The sequence below is a fragment of the Rhincodon typus genome, chromosome 4, assembly GCF_021869965.1.
Source record: "Rhincodon typus isolate 14 chromosome 4, sRhiTyp1.1, whole genome shotgun sequence".
Classification (NCBI taxonomy): Eukaryota; Metazoa; Chordata; class Chondrichthyes; order Orectolobiformes; family Rhincodontidae; genus Rhincodon; species Rhincodon typus.
Window position 1 is genome coordinate 22,006,747 of NC_063335.1, and position 20,861 is coordinate 22,027,607.

Genomic DNA, 20,861 nt, shown 5'->3' on the forward strand with positions numbered 1-20,861 from the left:
ACGGTGGAATGTATCCTCCTTGCATTGCTCCAGGAAGTTGAGGAGTGAAATATGATGCAAATCCAGGAATGAAGTATGGCAAGAATTGTCCACCCAGAAAAGAATTGGAATCACCTGTCATTGCTGCCTGAAGTGTTTGCAGCTGAGCAGGATCCGCTGACTTCCCACCTCCATTTTGGTTTGATATGATTGATGATTCCTTTTCCTCCTTTTTAGTGGGTACAATTTCATCTTTGTCCTTCTCCGTATCCTTGTCTTTGGGTTTAACCTTGGCCTTGTCTGACTTCCCACTTTTTTCTGAATCCTTGTTCTGTTGCTCTGCCTGCTGTCCAACCAAAGGAACTGATGACGACGGTGGGGGAGACTGCAGCAAAGGTTTGGTAGGAACACTGCTGAGTGATAGGGCAGGGGACACAGTAGCTGGAGAAGGGAACCCAAGCATGCCTGCACCAGGAGATGGTAAAGCTGAAAGACAAAAACAGACAGGAAATAATTATTTCACTAATCATTTCCCCTGCACTAATGAAAAGTCAATTACAAATCAAATATCTTCTAAATTCAATCATTCAATGTATTATCTTTTCTCGCTCTAACTGAGATTGTGTCAATACAATCTACAGCCTAAAGCATACCGTGTAATGTTACTATACAAACTTTCTCCCTTCACTAGCTCAGTCATGTGATGGAATACTTACCATTCTATGGATGGGTGCAGTTGTAAGAACAGTCAAGAATTTTGAGGCGATCCAGGGCAGAAGACTTTGCTTGATCATGGCCTCAAGGCCAGTGGACACTGTCTCATGGAAACTGGACAGGCCAGTCAGTCCAGTCGGTCTTTCGAGTCTGCTTTGCCATTCAATGTGGTTTTGACTGATACTCTATCTCAATGCTACATCTCTACCTTCTCCCCATATCCCTTGATGCCATTGATATGTAAAAAAAATAGCAATTTCTTTCTTGAATATACTCAGTGACCCAGCCTCCACAGCTTTCTGTGGTTGTAAATTCCACAGGTTGACCTTTGAGTGAAAGGTTTCCTCATCTTAGTTCTAAATGGCCTACCCCACATCATGAATGTGATACCCTTGGTTCTAGACTCCCCATCCAGGAAAAACATCCTCCCTGTATCAAGTCGGTCTAACCCTGTTAGAATTTTGTGTTTCAATCAGATCCCCTCTCATTCTTCAAACTTGAGAGAATACAGGCCCAATCGAACCAACCTTTCCTCATAGGACAGTCCTGCCATCCCTGGTATCAGCCTAGTGAACCTCGACAACATTCCTCTATGGCAAGTAAGTCCTCTATTAGATAGGGAGGTCAAATTGCAGGCAATACGGTCTTACCAAGGCACTGTACAACTGCAGTAAAATATCCCCACTTCTGACAGCAAATCCTTTTGTGATGAAGGCCAACATGCCACTTACCTTCCCAATTGCTTGCTGCACCCGCTTGTTTACCTTCATTGACTAGTCTCCAATGTGACCATAATATCTACAATGTACTCACTGAGGCATCATCATCTTATGTAAACTTTACCATCGAGAAAGAGAAATGCAGCAATGTTGCGTGGATACCATTACTTTCAGGATTATGTCCAAGTCATCTACCATCTTGACTTAGACTTCTAGTGCCATTCCTTCATCATTGCTGGATTGTTATCCTAGAAATTTTTATCTGACACTGCTGTGAGACCTCATTAGCAGAAAGACAACAGCAGGTCATGGAAATGGCCTACCATTCTTTCAGGGCAATTAAGGATGTGTTCTAAAGGTGGCATGGACAGCTACGATATGATTGCGGGTACAGTGACAGCATTAGTGAACAGCCTCCTTCTAGTGTAAGTGAGACAAATCTTTCAGCTTTGTTCTAAGTTCTTACAAATCTGTTTGGAGGTGTTCAAAACAGGTCACATAAATTAAAGACAGCTCTAAAACATAACTTTATAATCCTCACAATTGTGTCATTAAGTATCAGCGCTTTATTCACAAGATGAATGCAACAGCGCTGAATATTCAACAAAAATATCTCAGTGATGATTACAAACTTTAACACTTTCGTAAACTATGTAACAATTTGTCATTTCTTTTACTCCTGTTTTGTGTAGGATCCTCTTTGTTCAAGGATTGTGAATCATAGTTATCCATTGATATCACTATTGGAAAAGATAAGGTACAGGTCCCAAAAATTATCGTAGCTCTCACTGGGATTGATCCCTTACTGCTTACATTTTCTTTTACACCATCCTCCAGGCATTTGGCCAATTGAGCTCATCGGATCTTCTTATTTTTATTCATCATGCATAAACCTTTGAATTAATTAAACCTTATCAATTTGAAGGCAAATCATCAAGCATCAACTACCAAAAGAATTTATATACAAATATGTTCAATATTTTTCCACAAATTTTTCACAGAGCATACTTTCAAAGCAATATAATGTTGCAAATTCCAAATTGGTAAATAGTGCTTTTAGGTGAAGCTGTAAATCATACTGAAAATTGAGATTATCTGCACTTATGATTAAAGATGAAGGTAGTTTTGACTTTAGATGATAGTGTAATATGGACGATATGAATCCAGATCCCATTATACATCTCTCTCAATTTTCATTTGCATTGGTTTGACGAACAGAAGCTGAATCAATATCATCTAACCTCCACCTTCATTTAAAGGCACAATTATTCAATGTACTTTAAACTCTTTTCCATTCTGACATATTCAAATACACAATGGTTTAAATTTGAATAAATTCCACATCAAGTCATTTTGGTAAAAACCGAAAGAACTGCGCATACTGTAAATCAGAAACAGAAACAGAAATTGCTGGAAAAGCTCAGCAGGGCCTGGCAGCATCTGCAAAGAGAAATCAGAATTAATATTTCGGGTCGAGTTCTGAGGAAGGATCACCGGACCCGAAACATTAACTTTGATTTCTCTCCGCACATGCTGCCAGACCTGCTGAGTTTTTCCAGCAGCTTCTGTTTTTGTTTCAAGTCATCTTGGGTTGCTTATATGTATTTTCTGGATCCTGCTGACAAGGCAAGGATTAATAACAGCAAGATTCAAAGAATAGAACTGTGTTATATGCAATTAATTACAGAAATTGGTATAACCAGAAGAACAAGTAGTTGTCCCACTGAAGGATCTACTACTGATGCATATTTGACATGACAGAAGGTAAGGAAGACACAGGAACAAGGTTTTTCAATTATCACTCAGCTGATAGTGCTCTTGCCCGACCCTTAAGATTGTGGGTTCAAGTTCCTCTACAGAACTTTGAGCCTAAAAATTTAGGTTGTTGCTCCAAAGCAGTCCTGGAGGAAACCAACAAAGATGCTGATCTTTGAATAATGTATTCAACAGAGACTCTAACTGGCAGACAAAGAAGATCCCATTATGACACTTTGAAGAATAACAGAGGGGGGCTTTATTCCTCATTAACTCATCATATTTATTTATTGCGATCAAAATCACAAAACAGATTATCTGGTAATTATAAGTGTTGTTTGCAGAACTTTGCTATGCACACACCGGTTGCTGCATTTCCTAGATTAATACCCATGTGACTATACTTTATTGCTATAAAGTGCTATTGCTATACTTTATTGCTATACTTTATTGCTATAAAGTCTGGGATTGTGAACAGGGCTATATAAATACAATACTTTTTAATAAGTGAGAAGAGTAAGTTTTTATTTCAGAAAAACAGAAACATAATACAGGTAAGCAAGTATCACTTTATATAGTAAAGGGGGAACACAGCAGGCCGGGCAGCATCAGAGGGGCAGGGAAGCTGATGTTTCAGGTCTGGACCCTTTCTGAGGAAGGGTCCAGGCCTGAAACTTCAGCTTTCCTGCTCCTCTGATGCTGCCTGGCCTGCTGTGTTCCTCCAGCTCCGCACCTTGTTATCTCAGACTCCAGCATCGGCAGTTCTCACTATCACTTTATATGGTACCTTTGGCTTATATGTTTGTATGGGCCCAACACTTAGTGGTACCTTGAATAAGAGGAAAAGCACATCAGCCACAAAAGACTGACTCTTCATTCCAGAACCTCAACAGAAAAGTCTGCAGAGAGTGAAGGGTTGTAATTGCCAATATCTTACATCAGCATAGTGGATAGTTGTTTATTTTTAATGCTGAATGATCAAAGTTACCAGACTGTTTTGTTTCTTCTCAGCCGAGACTTGTAATATTATCATCATGTTAGGTATTATGATACTTGAAACTGATTCAGACAAGGACAATGTAGTATGATACATGCCCTTCTTCAAAATGCTCTAGAATGACAGCAGATATAGAAAGACTGATATCTATCTCTTGTTGGTGGCTCTTCTTGTGGCTCTTGTGGCTTGTTGGTGCAGACACTCCAGCTGACAGTGTAGCAGAGAAGACCCAGTGCAGGATGGAGGTGACAATTGAAGGGTAATGCTGCTCAGCGAGGTCATACAAGATCTGTTATTCAAGTGGCATGTATTCATTGGCTCCTTCTCATCCACCGCTCTGATGTCTTCTGTACCTGAGCACTCGTTTTGTGAAAAATTTGCTGCCTTGACGTTGCACACAGTGGAGCTTCGAATGATATTTATCTGCAGATACAAAAGTTATTTTTCCATGAATGAAATTTCAGAATATCTAAGCTTGAAATGCAGAACACTTAAGAAGTGAGATATAAAATTTATGGATTTCCAGTGTTTTTCTCCAAACAAATGTAGACACAGAATCTTCATTTTTAATTATTACTTTACACAATGCTAATAAGTTAACTATTATAAACATTATTTGTACTGTATGTGAAAATTGTTGTTTAAAAAAAAATCCCACTTACTGGTTGTTGAGGCACTGAAGTGGTGGCTCTCTCTTTGAAACGGCTTTGTAGTCATCTCATGTTTCCTTCTTGGAGTGCAGCATGTTTTGGTTCATCATTTGAAGTCTTCCACTATTTCTTTACCATCCACTTGAGATGATTATCTAGTTCTGTACACTTGTGACAATCATGGCATTTTAGAAATGTTCTTCACACACATTTTTGTCTATTATTTCAGAGGGATCCGGACCTCTTCACACATAAAACACGAAAGGTCATCATGCAGGTATAGTAAGTAATTAGGAAGGCAAATGGAATGTTGGTTTCTATTGCAAGGGTAATGGAGTATGGAAGTAGGAATGTCCGATAACATTGTGTATCTTACTGAATGCCTTTTGGAAACTGAAATACACAACACCTTATGGTTTCCCCTTATCTACTCTTCTTGTTACATCCTGAATTAACCCTAATAAACTTGTCAAACATGCCTTATGAACATATCAACAAGGAACAAGAGTAGGTTACTTAGTCAGTCATTCAAGCCTGCTTTGCCATTTAATAAGATCGTGGCTGATTTGATTTTAACCTCAACTCTACATTCCCGCATATCCTTGACAATCTTTCATCCCATTGTTAATCAAGAATCTATCTACCTTTGCATTAAAAATATTCAAATATCTGCATCCACTGCCTTTTGAGGAAGGAAATTCCAAAGACTTTCAATCCTCTGAGAAAAAAAAGCTTTCCTCATCTTAAATGTGCAACCTCTTATTTTTAAACTATTACCCTTAGTGATAAATTCCCCCAAATAGGAAATATCTGTTCTACATCAACCTGATCAATCTCCTCAGAATCGTATATGTTTCAATTAAGTCACCTCTGACTCTTCTGAATTCCAGAGGATACGGGTCTAGCCTGTCTAACCTGTTTAGCCTTTCTTCATAAGGCAATCCACTCAATCTAGGCCCCCTCGCTATTTATTTCAGAGCCCCCTTCCCCTCCTCCATTTCTGAAGAAGGTCCAGACCCGAAATGTCAGCTTTCCTGCTTCTCTGTTGCTGCCTGGCCTGGTGTGTTCCTCCAGCTCCACAACTTGTTGTCTCAGACTCCAGCATCGGCAGTTCCTACTATCTCTAGTAAACCTGCTTTGAACTGCTGAAACACATTAACATTCTTCCATAAGTCTGGTGAGTAGTACAGTACACAGTATGCCAGATATAGTTTCACTAATGCCCTGTAGAACTGAAGCACAGGCTCACTACTCTTGCATTCAATTTTTCTCACAATAAGACAGAACATTCTATTAACTTTCCTCATTATGTGCTGTGCCTGCATACTCACTTTCTGCAATCTAGATCTCTCTGTAGCTCAAAGGTCTGTAACCTGCATTTAGATAAAAATCCTTTCTTTTAGGACAATTTCACATTTTCCCCCATTTTCCAGATCTCTGCCCACTCACTTAACCTCTCGATGTACAAACATTGACGATAGGAATAGGAGTAGGCCATTTAACCCTTTAGGCCTGCTCCACCATTCAAATGATCATGGTTGATCATCCAACTCAATATCCTGTTCCTGTTTCTCCCCATCTTTTGATCCCTTTAGCCCTAAAAATAGATATCTATCTCCTTCTTGAAAATATTCAATGTTTTGGCCTCAACCACTGTCTCTGACAGAGAACTCAACAGGGTCAACACTCTCTGGGTGAAGAAATTTCTCCTCATCTTTGTCCTAAAAGGCCTTACCCTTATCCTTAGACAATCACTCCTTGTTCTGCACTCCTTAGGAACATCTTTCCTGCATCTATTCTGTCTAATTCTATTACAATTTATAACTTCCTTTGAGATCCCCCTCATTCTTCTAAACTCAAGTGAATATAATTCTAGCTGATCCAGTCTCACCCTATACAGTATGTCAACCATGTCATCCCAGGAATCAGTCTGGTAAATCTTCTTTGCGCTGCCTCATTAGCCTTCCTCAGGTAAGGAGACTGAAACTGCACACAATACTTCAGGTGTGGTCTAACCAACACCCTGTGTAAATGCAGAAAAATATTCCTGCTCCTGTGGTCGAAACATCTTGCTATGAAGGCCAACACACCATCTGCCTTCTGCACCCCGCATACTTACTTTCAGCAACTGGTATGTGAGGGCACCAAGGTCTTTGTGTCCTTTTATCGGCGTCTTATGTCTTCACAACTCACTTTTCTACCTATCTTTGTGTCGTCAGCAAATTTAGCTTCAGTCCCTTCTTCATCCATATCATTTATATAAATTGTAAGAAGAGTATGAGGCCCCAGCATTGATCCCTATGGCACTCTACAGCCTGCCAGTCCAAAATATACCCATTTGTTTCAGTGCTCTGCTTCCTGTTCGCCAGTCAATCTTCCATCCATGCCAATATATTACTCCCTAGACCATGAACTTCTACTTTCTGCATTATACTTTGACATGTCAATTTATCTACTGCCTTCTGGAGATTTAAGAACAACATACCTATTCGTTTTGCTTTATCTACAGCATGAGTTAATTCTTCAAAGAACTCCAATAAATTAGATAAACATGATTTTCCCTTTGATGAAACCATGTTGGGTCTGCCAGATTACCTTTAACTTATCCAAGTAACCCCATTATACATCTTTAATAATAGTTCCTAACATTTTCTGTATGACTGATATTAAACTAACTTACTGATAATTCCTACTTTCTGCCTCCCTCCCTCTTTGAATAAAGGAGTGACATTAGCTATTTTCCAATACAAAATAACCATCAATCTAATGAGTTTTGGAGAATTAAAACTAACATGAACTATTTCATTATCTCCTTCTTTTAAGACACTAGAATGAAATCCATGAAGACCTGGCCCTCCTTTTCAAATCCTGATTTACAGCTATTTCCAGGATGCTACTTGAATCTTTTCTAATGAATACTGATGCAAAATATGTTTAATTTTGCCTGCCATCTCTTTATCGTCCATGACTAATTTCCTAGCCTCATTTTTAACAGGACCACTGATTACTTTTGTTAACTCTTTTCTTTTTTAAATATCCATAGAAACTTTTCCTATCTGCTTTTATATTTTTGGCTAACTTTATCTCACTCTAATTTTTCCCATCTTATTAATCTTTTAGTAATTCTTTGCTTTTTTAGATATTCTATCTGCCAGCAATCTGCATAATTATAGGTTTTTTCTTTGAGTTTCAAACTATCTTTGACATTTTTTAAATTAACTGCACATAGTGGATCTATCCCTTTGAAATTTTCTTATGTATTGTATTCCCTTAAATGTTTGCCACTGCATCTCTATTGATCTACCCCTTAATCTAAACTGCTAGCTGCCTCTCTTTAGCTCTGCTTCATGCCCTCATAATTGCCTTTGTTTAAAGTCAAAACAGTAGCCTTGTTCTCACATTTCTCTCCTTTAAACTACATATAAAAATTAATCATATTATATCTGCTGCTATCCAAGGGTGCTTTCATGATGAGAGTAGTAATTATTCCTATCTCTAGTCAAAACCAGGTCCAGTATAGCCTTTTCTGGTTGATGCCATAACATGCAGGTCTAAGAAACTGTCCTGACATCATTCAATTAATTCCTCAGTTAGACTGCTTTTTACCCATCAGATTTTTCCAGTCTATATGTAGATTAAAATTCCCCTTAATAATTGCTGTACCTTTTTCACAAGTTCTCATTATTTCTTCCATGATACCCTATCCCACCATGTGATTATTGTTAGAGCTATGTGACCTCTTGCCTTTATTATTCTTTATCACTACCCAGACTGCTTCTATATCCTAGTTTACTGAATTTAGATCATCCCTCTCTATTGTGCTAACACCATTGTTAATTAACAGAGCTATTCCTCCACCGTTTCCCAGCTTCCTGTTTGTCCTAAATATTACATACCCTCAATTTGCAGATCCCTATCTAGGTCATCATGGGATGACGGTGTTGCTGGCCAGCATTTATTGCCCTTCCCTAATTGCCCAGAGGGCAGTTCAGAGTCAACCACATTGCTGTGGGTCTGGAGTCACATGCAGGGCCGACTGGGTAAGGATGGCAGTTACCTTCCATAAAGGCTATTACTGAACCAGATGGGTTTTTCCAACGATCGATGATAGATTCACAGCTATCATTAGACTCTTCATTCCAGACCTGTTTTTACTGAATTCAAATTCCGCCATCTGCCATGGCAGGATTCAAACCCGGGTCCCTAGAACATTACCTGGTTCTCGGGGTTAACAGTCCAGCGTTAATATCACTAGGCCATCACTCCCATCCTGCAGCCATGTCTCAGTAATGGCCACTAGATCACAATTATTTATTACAATTTGTACCAATAGTTCATCCACTTTGTTTCAACACACTACATACATTCAAATGCAATGCTTTATATTTTGTCCTTTTATTATGCGTAACCTCGTCTTTTCTGCCAATTTGCTTTTAGGTCTGCATTCTCTGTCCCTTCCTGTCATTATTTGTCATTTACTATATTAATTCATTCATCTTGCATTTTCCCCACTTATACTCACCACCACTTGCTAAATTTGAGTCTTTGCTCCCTCAATTTAGTTAAAACCCCTTCTGCTTCCCTAGTTACACAAGACCACCAGTCGCAGTATGGTTCAGGTATATACCGTGCAAACATTACAGATCCCAATTTCCCCAGTATTGGTGCCAGTGCCCCTTGAACCAGAACCTATTTCTCCCACACCAGTCCTTCAGCCATGCTTTCAGTTTCATAAAATCATGTTTATTGCACCTGATTGTATTATGATTCTCTCAATGTCCTGCTAATACTTCTTTAAGAATAGATTCCAGTATTTTCACCAATGGACAAAAAGGCTTATAATCTCCTGATTTCTGTCTCTTTCTTTTGAAGATTTCAAATCTGTTGCAATCTTTCTGGGATCTAAGACATTTTGAAACATTGCAATCAATCTACCAACTATCGCTGTGAACATGTCTGTTAATACTCTAGGATGCAGGCCATCAGCTCCAGGGGATTGGTCTGCATTTACTCCCATTAGTATTCCTGGTACTTTTTTCTTTAGTGATGGTGATTGTTTTACATCCTTTCCTCCTTCTTGTCCCTTGATTTTTAAAAAAATATTCTTGGGATGCTTTTGGTGTCTTTTACTCTGCAGCCTGATACAGAATACCCAAACTCTCTCTTATTTTCTCATTTCCCATTATTAATTCTCAGGTTCATCCTTGAAGAGGCCAAACTTTACTTTCGCTACTCTCTTTCTCTTTATACACTTGTTGAAGTTCTTTACTGTATGTTTTTATTTGTTGATATTTTATTCTCATTCTAATTTCCTCATTGTATCCTTAATTGCTATCCTGCAGCATTGTCCCTTCTTTTAACTTTCTAAACTTTGCTTCACTTGAACCATCTCCCTTCTGAAAAGTTAGTTAAGTTTCAAACTAGTCCTAGTTACTTGACTCACCAAAATACTGTTTCCAGCAAAGTTCAAGTGAAGCTCATCCTAAAGAAGTTGCTCCTGCTTTCACCAGCACCCCATGAATTGAAAGCCATTTCTTACATATGAAACTTTGAGACAATCTTTGGCTTAACATTTCCTTTACTGCCAAATCACATTACATTCAATGGTTTGTATTGAAATTTGCTGGTTATATAAAGCACTGCATTCTTTGTGGCGAGACTATAGATTTGGATAATTTCATTCAACTTCAGATTGTGTAACTTAGATTTCCACAACAGTCGATAGGTTAAGGTTATTGATTGTATTGGCTTTATTCAGGTATGATTTCATGGACACTTGTCTCACTAAAGTGGTCAATTTCAAGTGGGAACTACATAATGAGGGATATTGACAGACTTGGGAACCTAGCATTTTCAAGTAGTCATGCTTCATGCATGCGTCTTGAATGTGCATTTCAATAGGTTAGTTCATTTCAATACTCAATCTTAAATGCAGAATTTACAACATGTCTCTCAATGTATATCAGACATAAACTCTGAGGTCTTAATATTAATAAAAGCCAACTATATTATTCCTATTGTTAGCCTTGGCAAAAATAGCATGGACTGAGAACTGCATCGTGAATCTTTTGGACATTTATTTTCTTTCTTCATCAACTGATCAGGGTTCTGATTTAAAATTGTATGACAATTTGCAGGGTCCCCAAATCAGACATGCAGTGAAATACTTGTTTTTACACTGTTGTGTTAATATTTCCAAACTCAAGATAGATATTTCATATACAGACTCCACCTCTCTTGAGATTTTCTAACAGATACAAACCTCTTACATACGGTCTGATTTCTAAAACAAAAATACTTATTTCATCTACACTTTCCCCACTATCTGATCATTAATATAAAAGTACAAGGAAATCAGCTAACAATTTATAATAGACGTCAGAAAGTGTTCCTTTCTATAGATAGTAATCAACAGCATCAATGATTTGCAAAGATTGATGAGGTTAAGACACTGAACTCATTTAAAATTGATGCTGTAGTAGGAAGATGACAGAATTGGTATATTACAAAGGGCTGGTCTTTTTTCATCTGAACACATCATACTGTCTTGACCCTTCAAAATAGTGTCATACTATTCTTTAAGCTTCTCAGCAGGACTTTGTTCATAATCTGCTGTTTATTTTGCTAATAAAGAATATCAGCATGTTACAATTGATGATCTGCATTTCTGTTACTCTTACTTTTTCTAACTTTGTTAGTTTTTTGATCAACTTTAGTATGCCTTCCAGTTTTCATTACATTTTGTTCTTCCTTGTACTTTTCAAAATATTTTTGATTGTTGAACTGATAACGAGGAAATGTTTAAGACCTCCAGACCAGAGATCTCCCTGGTTTATTCCACTTTCTGCACTGTGTTTATTCATCTCTAATGGAATGGCAGTGCAGCTGAAATAGGATAAGGTGGAAAAAAAATCCATCAGTGTTTCACCTCTGGATGGTGAATGTCCATCCTAGAAACCTATGGAAGCATCTGTAGAAACAGACAGAGTTAAAGTTTCAAATCTAATATGAGACACATTCAACTCACAATGTTAATTCGGTTTCTCTTTCCACAGCTGCAGCCAGACCTGCTGATTTCCAACACTTTGTTTTTATTACAGATTTCTATCATCCAAACAATTTCATTTATATTTAACATATGTATAAACATGGTTATTGGAGGAAGACAGCATTAGAATCGGCTTTAATGTTTGAGTTGTCTGCCAAAACTTACTGCCATACAAGGATCACAGTGGTTCAAGGCAGCAGCTCACCACCAGCTTCTCAAGGGCAACTGGGGATGGGAAATAAATGCTGGCCAGCCAGCGAGACTCACATCCCACAAAGGAATTTATAAAAATGAATAATGATCACTTTGAACAAGCAGCTTAGACCAAGCTCTCAGACCTATGCTTCAATCCCCTTACAATAGCAGGCAATGAAGGAGGAGTCATAAAATGGTGAAAAGGAAGAACATAATTGTGGTATAGCTTTGGTTTCTAGATCACTTTTCTTCACTTAATCCTCCTTATATAGCTGAAGCCCCAAAGGTTTGTATTTTTGAAATGTTACACCTTTGAGTTTTAATTTTTGTACTTATTATTGTACATTACTTGAAAATACCCAAAACTACTATATAATTTTCATGAATCCCAGATCCTTACCTACATAGTTGTTGGTAACCATTTCACCAGGTTTGCTAAATTTAGCAAAAAAAGCTGCTTCAAATTTTAAGTTCTGGTATCTGACTGGCTATTTCATAGAGACAACCTTATTACCGTCTTTGGTAATTTCTGGTCTGCCCATTTTGTCTTTGAGGAAGGTCAGATCACTATGCATTATGATTTCTTTCAGTTGTTATTTTTTAAAACTTGCCCGAAGACTTCTCCATCTTTTCACCTTGAGATAACATTTGATTATTATAGCCTCAGTAGTTATCAATTTCTACCTATAAAGCTTCTACCATCTTACCCACCATTATTATTTTCACCCTTCTGACAGTTGTTTTATCATCTCTTACCAAAGAGACTTTGTCCACCCTGGGAACAAGGGGAAATAATTGGGTGACACTTTTCTTCTTGCCACTTTTTCAATTAAGGACTGTAAGCAGGCCCATTGGGAATGTTCTTAACATGTCAATCAATGATCACTTAAGGGCCTCAATATGTCACCCCCACCCCTGAGTATCTGCCTTCATGGAGGTCGAGAGAAGTGGCTGGTTTCCTTCCTGGAGAAGCAAGGTGACCTGCCTGCAGGGCTATCTGAGGGCAACTGGAGTATAGAATTGGGGCAGGGGAGTGACATCTAAAATCTAGCCCCTCGCTTCAGACACCCACTCACCTTGACCTTATTCCACCAGAAGCAAAAGAAAAATACCTACCCTTTTGCCGCTGGATGCCTGGTGGAGTAGGTGTTGATCTATTTCTTTAGGACCCAGAGGTTAGTAGCCTCTGCTTGGTTGGCAAAGTTTGCAAGTCAGATGCCACTGCTGAGGCCTCTGACAGGCCAAGATGCTCAGCCATCAGCTCAAAGCTGATTGGTGCATGCTATGGTGAGCTCTCTCAGCAGAGGAGCAGGCAGCAAATTAATTGACAGCTAACACATCTGCCTTTAATCTTAAAAATGGAGAATAATTTTCTTTGTTTATTAAATCTCTCTTTGCAACACATTCTTAATTCTGTTAACTCCTTTTATATATTTCATCTAGTTGCAGCCTTGTTTGTGAGAAAGCAAGAAAGTATATATATGGACACATATTTTCCATCCTAAATCAAACTTTAGATATTCCCATAAAAATATTTAACGTAAGAACTAGGAGCAGCAGCAGGCAGTTCAGCCTCTTGAGTCTACTCCACTATTTAGAATGATCATTGCTGATCGTATCTCAACCTCAACTCCACTTTTTGCCTGATCTCCATAAACCTTCATCCCAATACTCATTAAAAACCTGTCTATCTCATTAAATTTACGCAGTGTCTCAGTATCCATCGCACTCTGGGAAAGTGAGTGCCACAAATTTAAACATCCACTTTAATTTTCTTTTGTTATATCTGTATTTCCTTTTTTTGGGTCTGAATAATATTAATAGTTATCTCCTACAACCTCTCAAACAGACGCTGGTATTTGTTCATCTGTATTTAGAAAAGCTCTCAGTACGTCCTTTCAAAATGTAGTTCAATGGACAATCTACTAAATACCTTTTATTATGCATAATAATGTTTACCTTAAGTTTTAAATATTAGTACTGATCTTGTGAAGTGCTTATTTAAAACAGATGTTTGTTAAGGCATACATACAGTAGTGATTTAGGTTCATAAGGTGTTAAAATGAAATGAGATACATTTCACCTTTTCCTCATTCATTTTCTAATTCATCCTTGCTATCACTTTATATTATCCTTTCTTTTTATATTCATTTGCCTTTTGGATGAAAAGATTGACAGATAACTATGTTTATTGCTATTTATTATTGGTTTTTTATTCATTTAGAGTCACAATCTATTGTGACTCATACTCCAACTTTTTCTCCCCTGCTTTCTCTCTCTCCGTCTCTCTAAGGAGGCATACAGGATCTCGCAAGGGATAACAAGACCCAAATTGGAACTCACTATATGGAAAATTTGAATGTTGACAGATGTTTGGCAAGTACGTTTTAAGGCCCTACTTGTTTTAAAACTTTGAAAGAAATAAACATCACTGTATAACTTACCTGTTGTGTTTTGTGAAAAACTTGGCAGTGAAGTAGGGCCATTAACTCCAGGAAGAATGACTGGAGAAAGGCCAGAGAGGCCTGAATAGGATGTCGAAGCATTGAGGCCATGCAATGCATTATTTTCCATTATGCTTTGCTGATGCAGAACTTGTTGCTGTGATGTTATGCCCAAAGTATCTGTAGCCTTCTTCAAACGATCCAACTCTTGTTGAGCCATCAACTGTCGGACAGTCGTAGGAGCAAGGTAATCCTTTTCCTTATCAAGTTGACATCCTACTGTTTCTTTCACCTTGTTAATATGCTGCTGTGAGAAAATGTGATCTCTGATAGACAAACGGGCAGTGTACATAACACCACACAAAGAGCATTCTGTTCTTTGTCCATCAGTTCCAGTTTGATTCATCATGAATGATTTTGCCATGTTTAACTTTAATTTTTTGTCTTTTGCTCGAGCATTCTGAAACCAGACCTGGACAACTCTTTTAGGTAAATTAATCTCATTGCCAAGAAGTTCACATTCTTGCATCGTTGGTGTACGGTAGTCAGAGAAGCATGACTTAAGGACTTTTAGTTGAAGATTACTCATTTGTGTTCGGAAGCGTTTCTGACCAGGCCGTTCACTGGATCTGGATGATGATTTAAGACTACTGTGGCTCCCAAAAGGACTTGGGGAACAGGGATCAGCTAAACTTGATGTCTCACTTCGGTCAACACTATCATCTACATCATTATCCCTTGAAATGAAGCTTAGAGAAGGGCTAGGTAAACTGATGGAAAGTCTATCATCGCAATAATCAACTGAGGTTGTTGTAGCCATCACTGATAATTGATCACCAGCTATTGACGTTTTTAAATCATCTGAAGACTCAGTAACTTTACTCTCTGAAGTGCTAACTAAAATGTTTTCAGTTTCATTGTTTCCTTCATCTCCCGTACTTGCATCACTTATAGCTGTGTTAATAGATGATGTATCATCATAATCTGCCTTACTCTGATCAAAACTGACAACAGCAGGGTTTACATTTGGACTTTCTGTGTCTTCATGGCATTCTGATTTGAATAACGAAGGGCTCAGGAGATGTTTCGGTGACATATCTGCTGTTTTACTTACTGGTGTTGAAACCGAAGATGGTGCTTCATTTTCACTTAATGCATCGATCTTGGAAAATAGTAATGTTGGAAATTCAAAATAATTATCTTTTTGCAGGCTGTCACCATCATCGTCTTGTGGCATAATGGGGCTTGGTGGGAGGCTGTAACCTGCTTGTTTAGCTTCATGCCAATGTCGGGAACGAATGTGCGTTTCAAGTGCTGTCTTAGCTTTGAAGAGTGCTCGACAAAAAGGGCATCTTCTGTGAGATTGACTTGGGCCAAGGGCACGAAACTGCCCTTTCCTTTCACGAGCTCGAGTGTTCTGAAACCAAACCTGAACCACACGTTTCTTCAAGCCTACCTCATTTGAAATATGATCTAACATTTTGCGAGTGGGATTAGAATCCAACAGGTACTTTTCATATAATATCTCCAGCTGCTCTGGAGTAATTGTGGTTCTGAGCCGTTTATCACGATGGGGTTCATCACTACTATTTGTGCCTTCTTTATCATTTTGGTTGTTCTCCTCCTTCTCTTCCAATTTGCGCTTCACTGTTCCAGAAGCAGTATTGGAAGGAGTTGGAACTGATGAGTTAGTCTGGGAAGATATTTGTGCAAGAGGCCCAGGAAGTAACTGTCCTGCTATAAGAGGATTGTTTGGGTCAAAAATCATATAGGGCATATCTAAAGATCTATCCAAGATTTGTGAATGGAGGAATTGATTTTGGGCTGCCAAGAAATGAATGTGCTGGTGCTCTTGCCAAAGTTCCAAGGTTGGAAAGGCATATTTACACTGGTCACACTGGTACTGTAATATTTGAGGAGGTAGACTGTTCTGTAAAGAGGTGACAGCTGCAGACGGAGGGGCGGATGAAACTGTCGGTGTACTTTGAGGCTGTGAATGAGACCGCATTATTTGTGGTTGGGATTGCTTTTGCTGCTGTGACTGAGGTGTTGTCGACTGTGGCTCTGATGGAGGTGAAGGTGTTAGCTTGGTCACTTGAGAGGGTTGAATAGCCTCAATTTGCTTTGGTTTCTCTCCTGGTAAGTTAGATTTAGGGGAACATTTATCTATTTCCAGTTTGGGTGAAGGCATCAGAGGAGTACTAGAACCAGAACTGGAACCTGACCCTGTCATTGTTCCCAATGAAGGCTTTGATGAGTCTGGTAGACCAGAAGTGTCAGGATGATTTGACATTATTTGGTCTATAGCATCCATTGAATCTTCCGTCTGACTATCATCCTGACCATCATCGTCTTCATCTTTGTAACACTGTTTCTTTTGATGTGTAATTAAATCGAAAATGCGCGGAAACACAACATTGCATTTTTTACACTGATATTGTAAATTGTTGGTTCGTATATAACGTTCATTGGTTAGCTCCCTTCTTTCACTGTCTTTAGCGTCGGCTTGATTCTCAAAGCTCTTTCGGGCTTTTTGCCGGGCATTTTGGAACCACACAACAATTACTCGAGTAGGCAGGTTCAGAACTGTGGATAACTGTTCTATTTCATCATCTTTTGGATAAGCATTCGTATCAAAAAAGTCCTGCAGAACCCTCAACTGGTAGTCAGTGAATCGTGTTCTAGATGATCGCTTATTTACTGCACCATCTGTCCTGTAACATTCTCCAGTATTAAAACAAGAATCATTTCTGGTTTCTTCCAATGTGGTAATGGGTGGATTATTGAAATTGTACGGCGAGTCCTTATTTCTTTGCCTCTCTTTAAACAGAGTATTTCGAAACCAATGCTTGATAACTTTCTGTGGAAGTCCTGACTTGTCTGACATTTCTTGAATTTGTTCTTCAGTTGGTGAGTTATTGATGTCAAAATAAGTTCGTAAGACCTTTAATTGATCGTCTGTGATTCTTGTACGTGGACGCTTGAATTGGTGATGTTTGAGAAAATTGGGATCTAAGCCTAACTGCTGTTGACAGAGCTGGGTGAGGTCTGCAGATAAAGACTCCATGGTCGGAAGTTGCAAAGTGAGCTGAGGTGGCAAAGAAGAATGCTGCATCATAACCGGGGGGAAGAGAGGCAGGTCCAAGGATACCGGCATCTGAACCTGGGACTGTGAAGAAGGGGGAGGTGGGGGAGGTGGAGGCGGAGGAGGTGGCGGAGGAGGTGGTGGTGGCGGTAATGGCGATGGGGCAGATCCTTGGACTTTGCCGTTTGCTGTTGAGGAAGGAGGTGGTGGTGGTGGTGGAGGAGGAGGAGGTGGTGGCGGTGGTGGGGGAGGTGGCAGTGGTGTGGGTGCAGGTGACTCTGGTGAAGATGGTGTTACGGGATACAGTTTGTCATACGCTTCCCTATAATGGCATGCAAATATCTCCAGCTCTCCAAATGGGAAAAACTGGTAGTGAATATGCTCTTGGTGGCTCTTCAGAATAAGGATGTTCGAAAACAGTTTACCACATGCTTCACATTCCAACTTATCAGTTTTCTCATTTTCACCATTCTTGCTTCTCTTCTGAACTTTCTGCTTGTTTTCATTAAACTGGATAACCAACTCAAAGCCAAAGTTTTCCAATAAAGCTTTTGCTGCATTTCCTCTTGCACCAGATGGAATACGAGGAGGTGGAAGCACAGTTTCTACTGATTTCTGTTTTTTTATCTCTTTATTTTCTTTTAAAGCTTCAGACTCACTTAAAATCTCATGTTGCGTCTTACTTTCTGCTATTTCCATTAATTCCTCAGTTTCTTTATGGGAATAAGTGTCTTTTAACAATTGGGTCTCTATAGAATTGAGAATATTTGGTTCCAGCTTTGATGGTTTAAGGATTTGTTGCTGTTGTTTTTGCGTCAGTTGCTGAGTCTGTAAACTTTGATGTTGCTGTCCATATTGCTGCTGAATTTGCAATAACTGTTGCCCTTGTACTTGCTGCTTTAGATCTTCCAGCAGAGATCCTGTCATTGCAGACATTCCAAAGGTTCCTGAACCAGGCAAACCAAGCTCTGTATTCAGATTAAATTCAGTACTTGGCAGATAAAAAGGAAAGAGAAACTGTGGTTGTTGTAATTGCAGCAAAGCTTCAGCTGTCATAGGGAAATGTGGTAATAATGCTGGATTCAGAAACTGAGGCTGGAAGAAAGCAGCTTGTTGCTGCAGCTCGTGTTGAAGATGCATTTGAGCCTGGGCTTGGGCCTGAACTTGAGCTTGGGCCTGGGCCTGGGCCTGAGCCTGAGCCTGAGCCTGAGCTTGGGCCTGGGCCTGAGCTTGAGCCTGGGCCTGGGCCTGAGCCTGAGCCTGAGCCTGGGCCTGGGCCTGAGCCTGGGCCTGGGCCTGGGCCTGGGCCTGGGCATGTGCCGGTGCTGGTGACTGTGGTTGATGCTGGACAGAATGAGGAGAAATTGATTCTGTAAACTGTTTTTTGTTTGCTTCTTTGATATCTGTATTAATGTCTTTGTTACCAATTGAGGCAATCCTAGGAGAATCTGTAGTCACTTGACCAGCAACAAGCAGATTACCACCGCTGCCCACACTATTACTTCCCCCTGCAGTGCCACAACTCCCTGCTTCCAGCTTAGCTGCCCTTGCTTTTGTCTGATGGAGCACAGATCTCATATGTATTTCCAATGTTGAGCTCTGGCTATAAGCAACATTACACGTATTGCACTTGTAGGGTTTGTTATCTATGCTGTTGTTAGTTTCTTGAGGAATTGGACTTGATGCCTCTTGTAGGACTTTCTTTAGTTTGTGCAAGTGTGATACTGAATTATAGTGAACCAAGAGAATGTTCTTCTGGGTGAAAGATTCTTTACACACCGTGCATTTGTACGGTCGCGAAGGATCCAAAAACTTTTCCATAGTAAAATTTGGACCTTTCCGGAAAGGCAGTGTTCGTTTTGGTTCTGAACTTAAATCATCTAAAATAGAACTGCTGTCACTTCCCGTTGGACTGGCTTTCCCATCCTGATCAATTTCCTCTTCCTTATCGATGTCCTGTACCAGAATATTATCGTCTTGATTGATAACTTCACTTTCTGACCAGAACTCTCCATTCATATGATAATTCCCACATATCTGTTGTATCTCAACTTCACTTAGCTCAGGATGACTGGTTTCCAAGTGTCTCTTTAAAGCCACAAATGTGCGGAAGCTGCGTTGGCAAAGGCTACACATTGTGGCAGCCCGGATAGCGTGATATTGTGAATGAATCTGAAGTTTCTGCATGGTCTTGAAAGCCAGACTACATTGACTACAGCGATATTTGTACACATGCCGTTCTGACACAGGCAGCTGTTGCCTTTTCTGGAGTTCATTTAGTTGATCTTGCAGAGAGTCTGAGGCCTTAAAATGCTGACTCCCATCCTTCTTCCAATCTGCTGTTTCTGAAGATTCTTTTGACATCTTCTGCTCATCCTTTTTTGACTCAATTCCGGACTTTGAGTTGTCAGAGACTGTATAAACTTTCCCTTCTGACGAATATTCACCTGTTTAACAAAAATTGATATAAGGTGAAAGGAACAAAACGGAAGCAATCCAAACCGCCATGAATCTATGAAATTGAAATTTAGGGAAGGCTGTCATATCTCTATCTTTCTCTCTTTCATATGGAAACAACCATAAGGGTGAACTCTCTCTGGTTTGCACTGGGTAAAGCACCAAGAATGAAATGTTATGTTATTCTTCTAACATGTTATACTAAATACCTATAAGTTCATTTGTCACCTTTAAGCCATCATGGACACATTATAAGATCAATCTGAATGGGACAGAAATACTACTCTGAGGAAAACTTCCCAAGATTCCTGATTCTCCCATTTGTACTTCCAAGCCTTTGACAGGTCAAGAACAGAACATGATTTGTTGCAGTCAATGTAGCATGGATTACTGAAGTGGTTTGAGAATGTTCCCAGATATTTCCCAAAACTCTTGAGGGAAATTATAAGTCCCAGTTTCTCCTACCATGAGAAACATTTGTAGGTCAGTGCTAACAAGGTGGAAACTATGAGATCCAGGTCTTGTCTCAAATTATAAATGTTCAAAGGTCTCAATTTAAAATCTGCATCAAAATTAAATACTCCTTACGTATGACACATAAGTTTACATTATGATAATTAAGTCCTCAATTATGGTTTGAACCTATGACATTCTCACTCACAGCTAACATTTAAATATCTCAGATATCCCAAAACTTTTCATATCCAATTAATAACTCAGAAAGTGACTTCATAACATGAAAATAAATGTATCATGAATATTTTTGATTTATATGAAGCCATTTCTTCCTCTTCTCCTTCAACGTTCTTCAACTTGTG

General features: G+C 39.2%; 1 protein-coding gene across 1 annotated transcript in view; it reads right to left on the reverse strand.

Moving 5' to 3' along the window:
- The window catches only part of zfhx4 (zinc finger homeobox 4), a 255,751-nt gene that overhangs the window by 3,599 nt on the left and 231,291 nt on the right, over positions 1 to 20,861 (reverse strand). Inside the window, exons 9-11 of the mRNA XM_048596252.1 lie at positions 18,793 to 20,033; positions 14,502 to 18,744; positions 1 to 465 (exon numbers count right to left, since the gene is read on the reverse strand). The exon at positions 1 to 465 is cut by the window's left edge and continues 3,599 nt beyond it. Coding sequence (XP_048452209.1) covers positions 1 to 465; positions 14,502 to 18,744; positions 18,793 to 20,033 — 5,949 coding nt within the window. The remainder of the gene's footprint in view (positions 466 to 14,501; positions 18,745 to 18,792; positions 20,034 to 20,861) is intronic.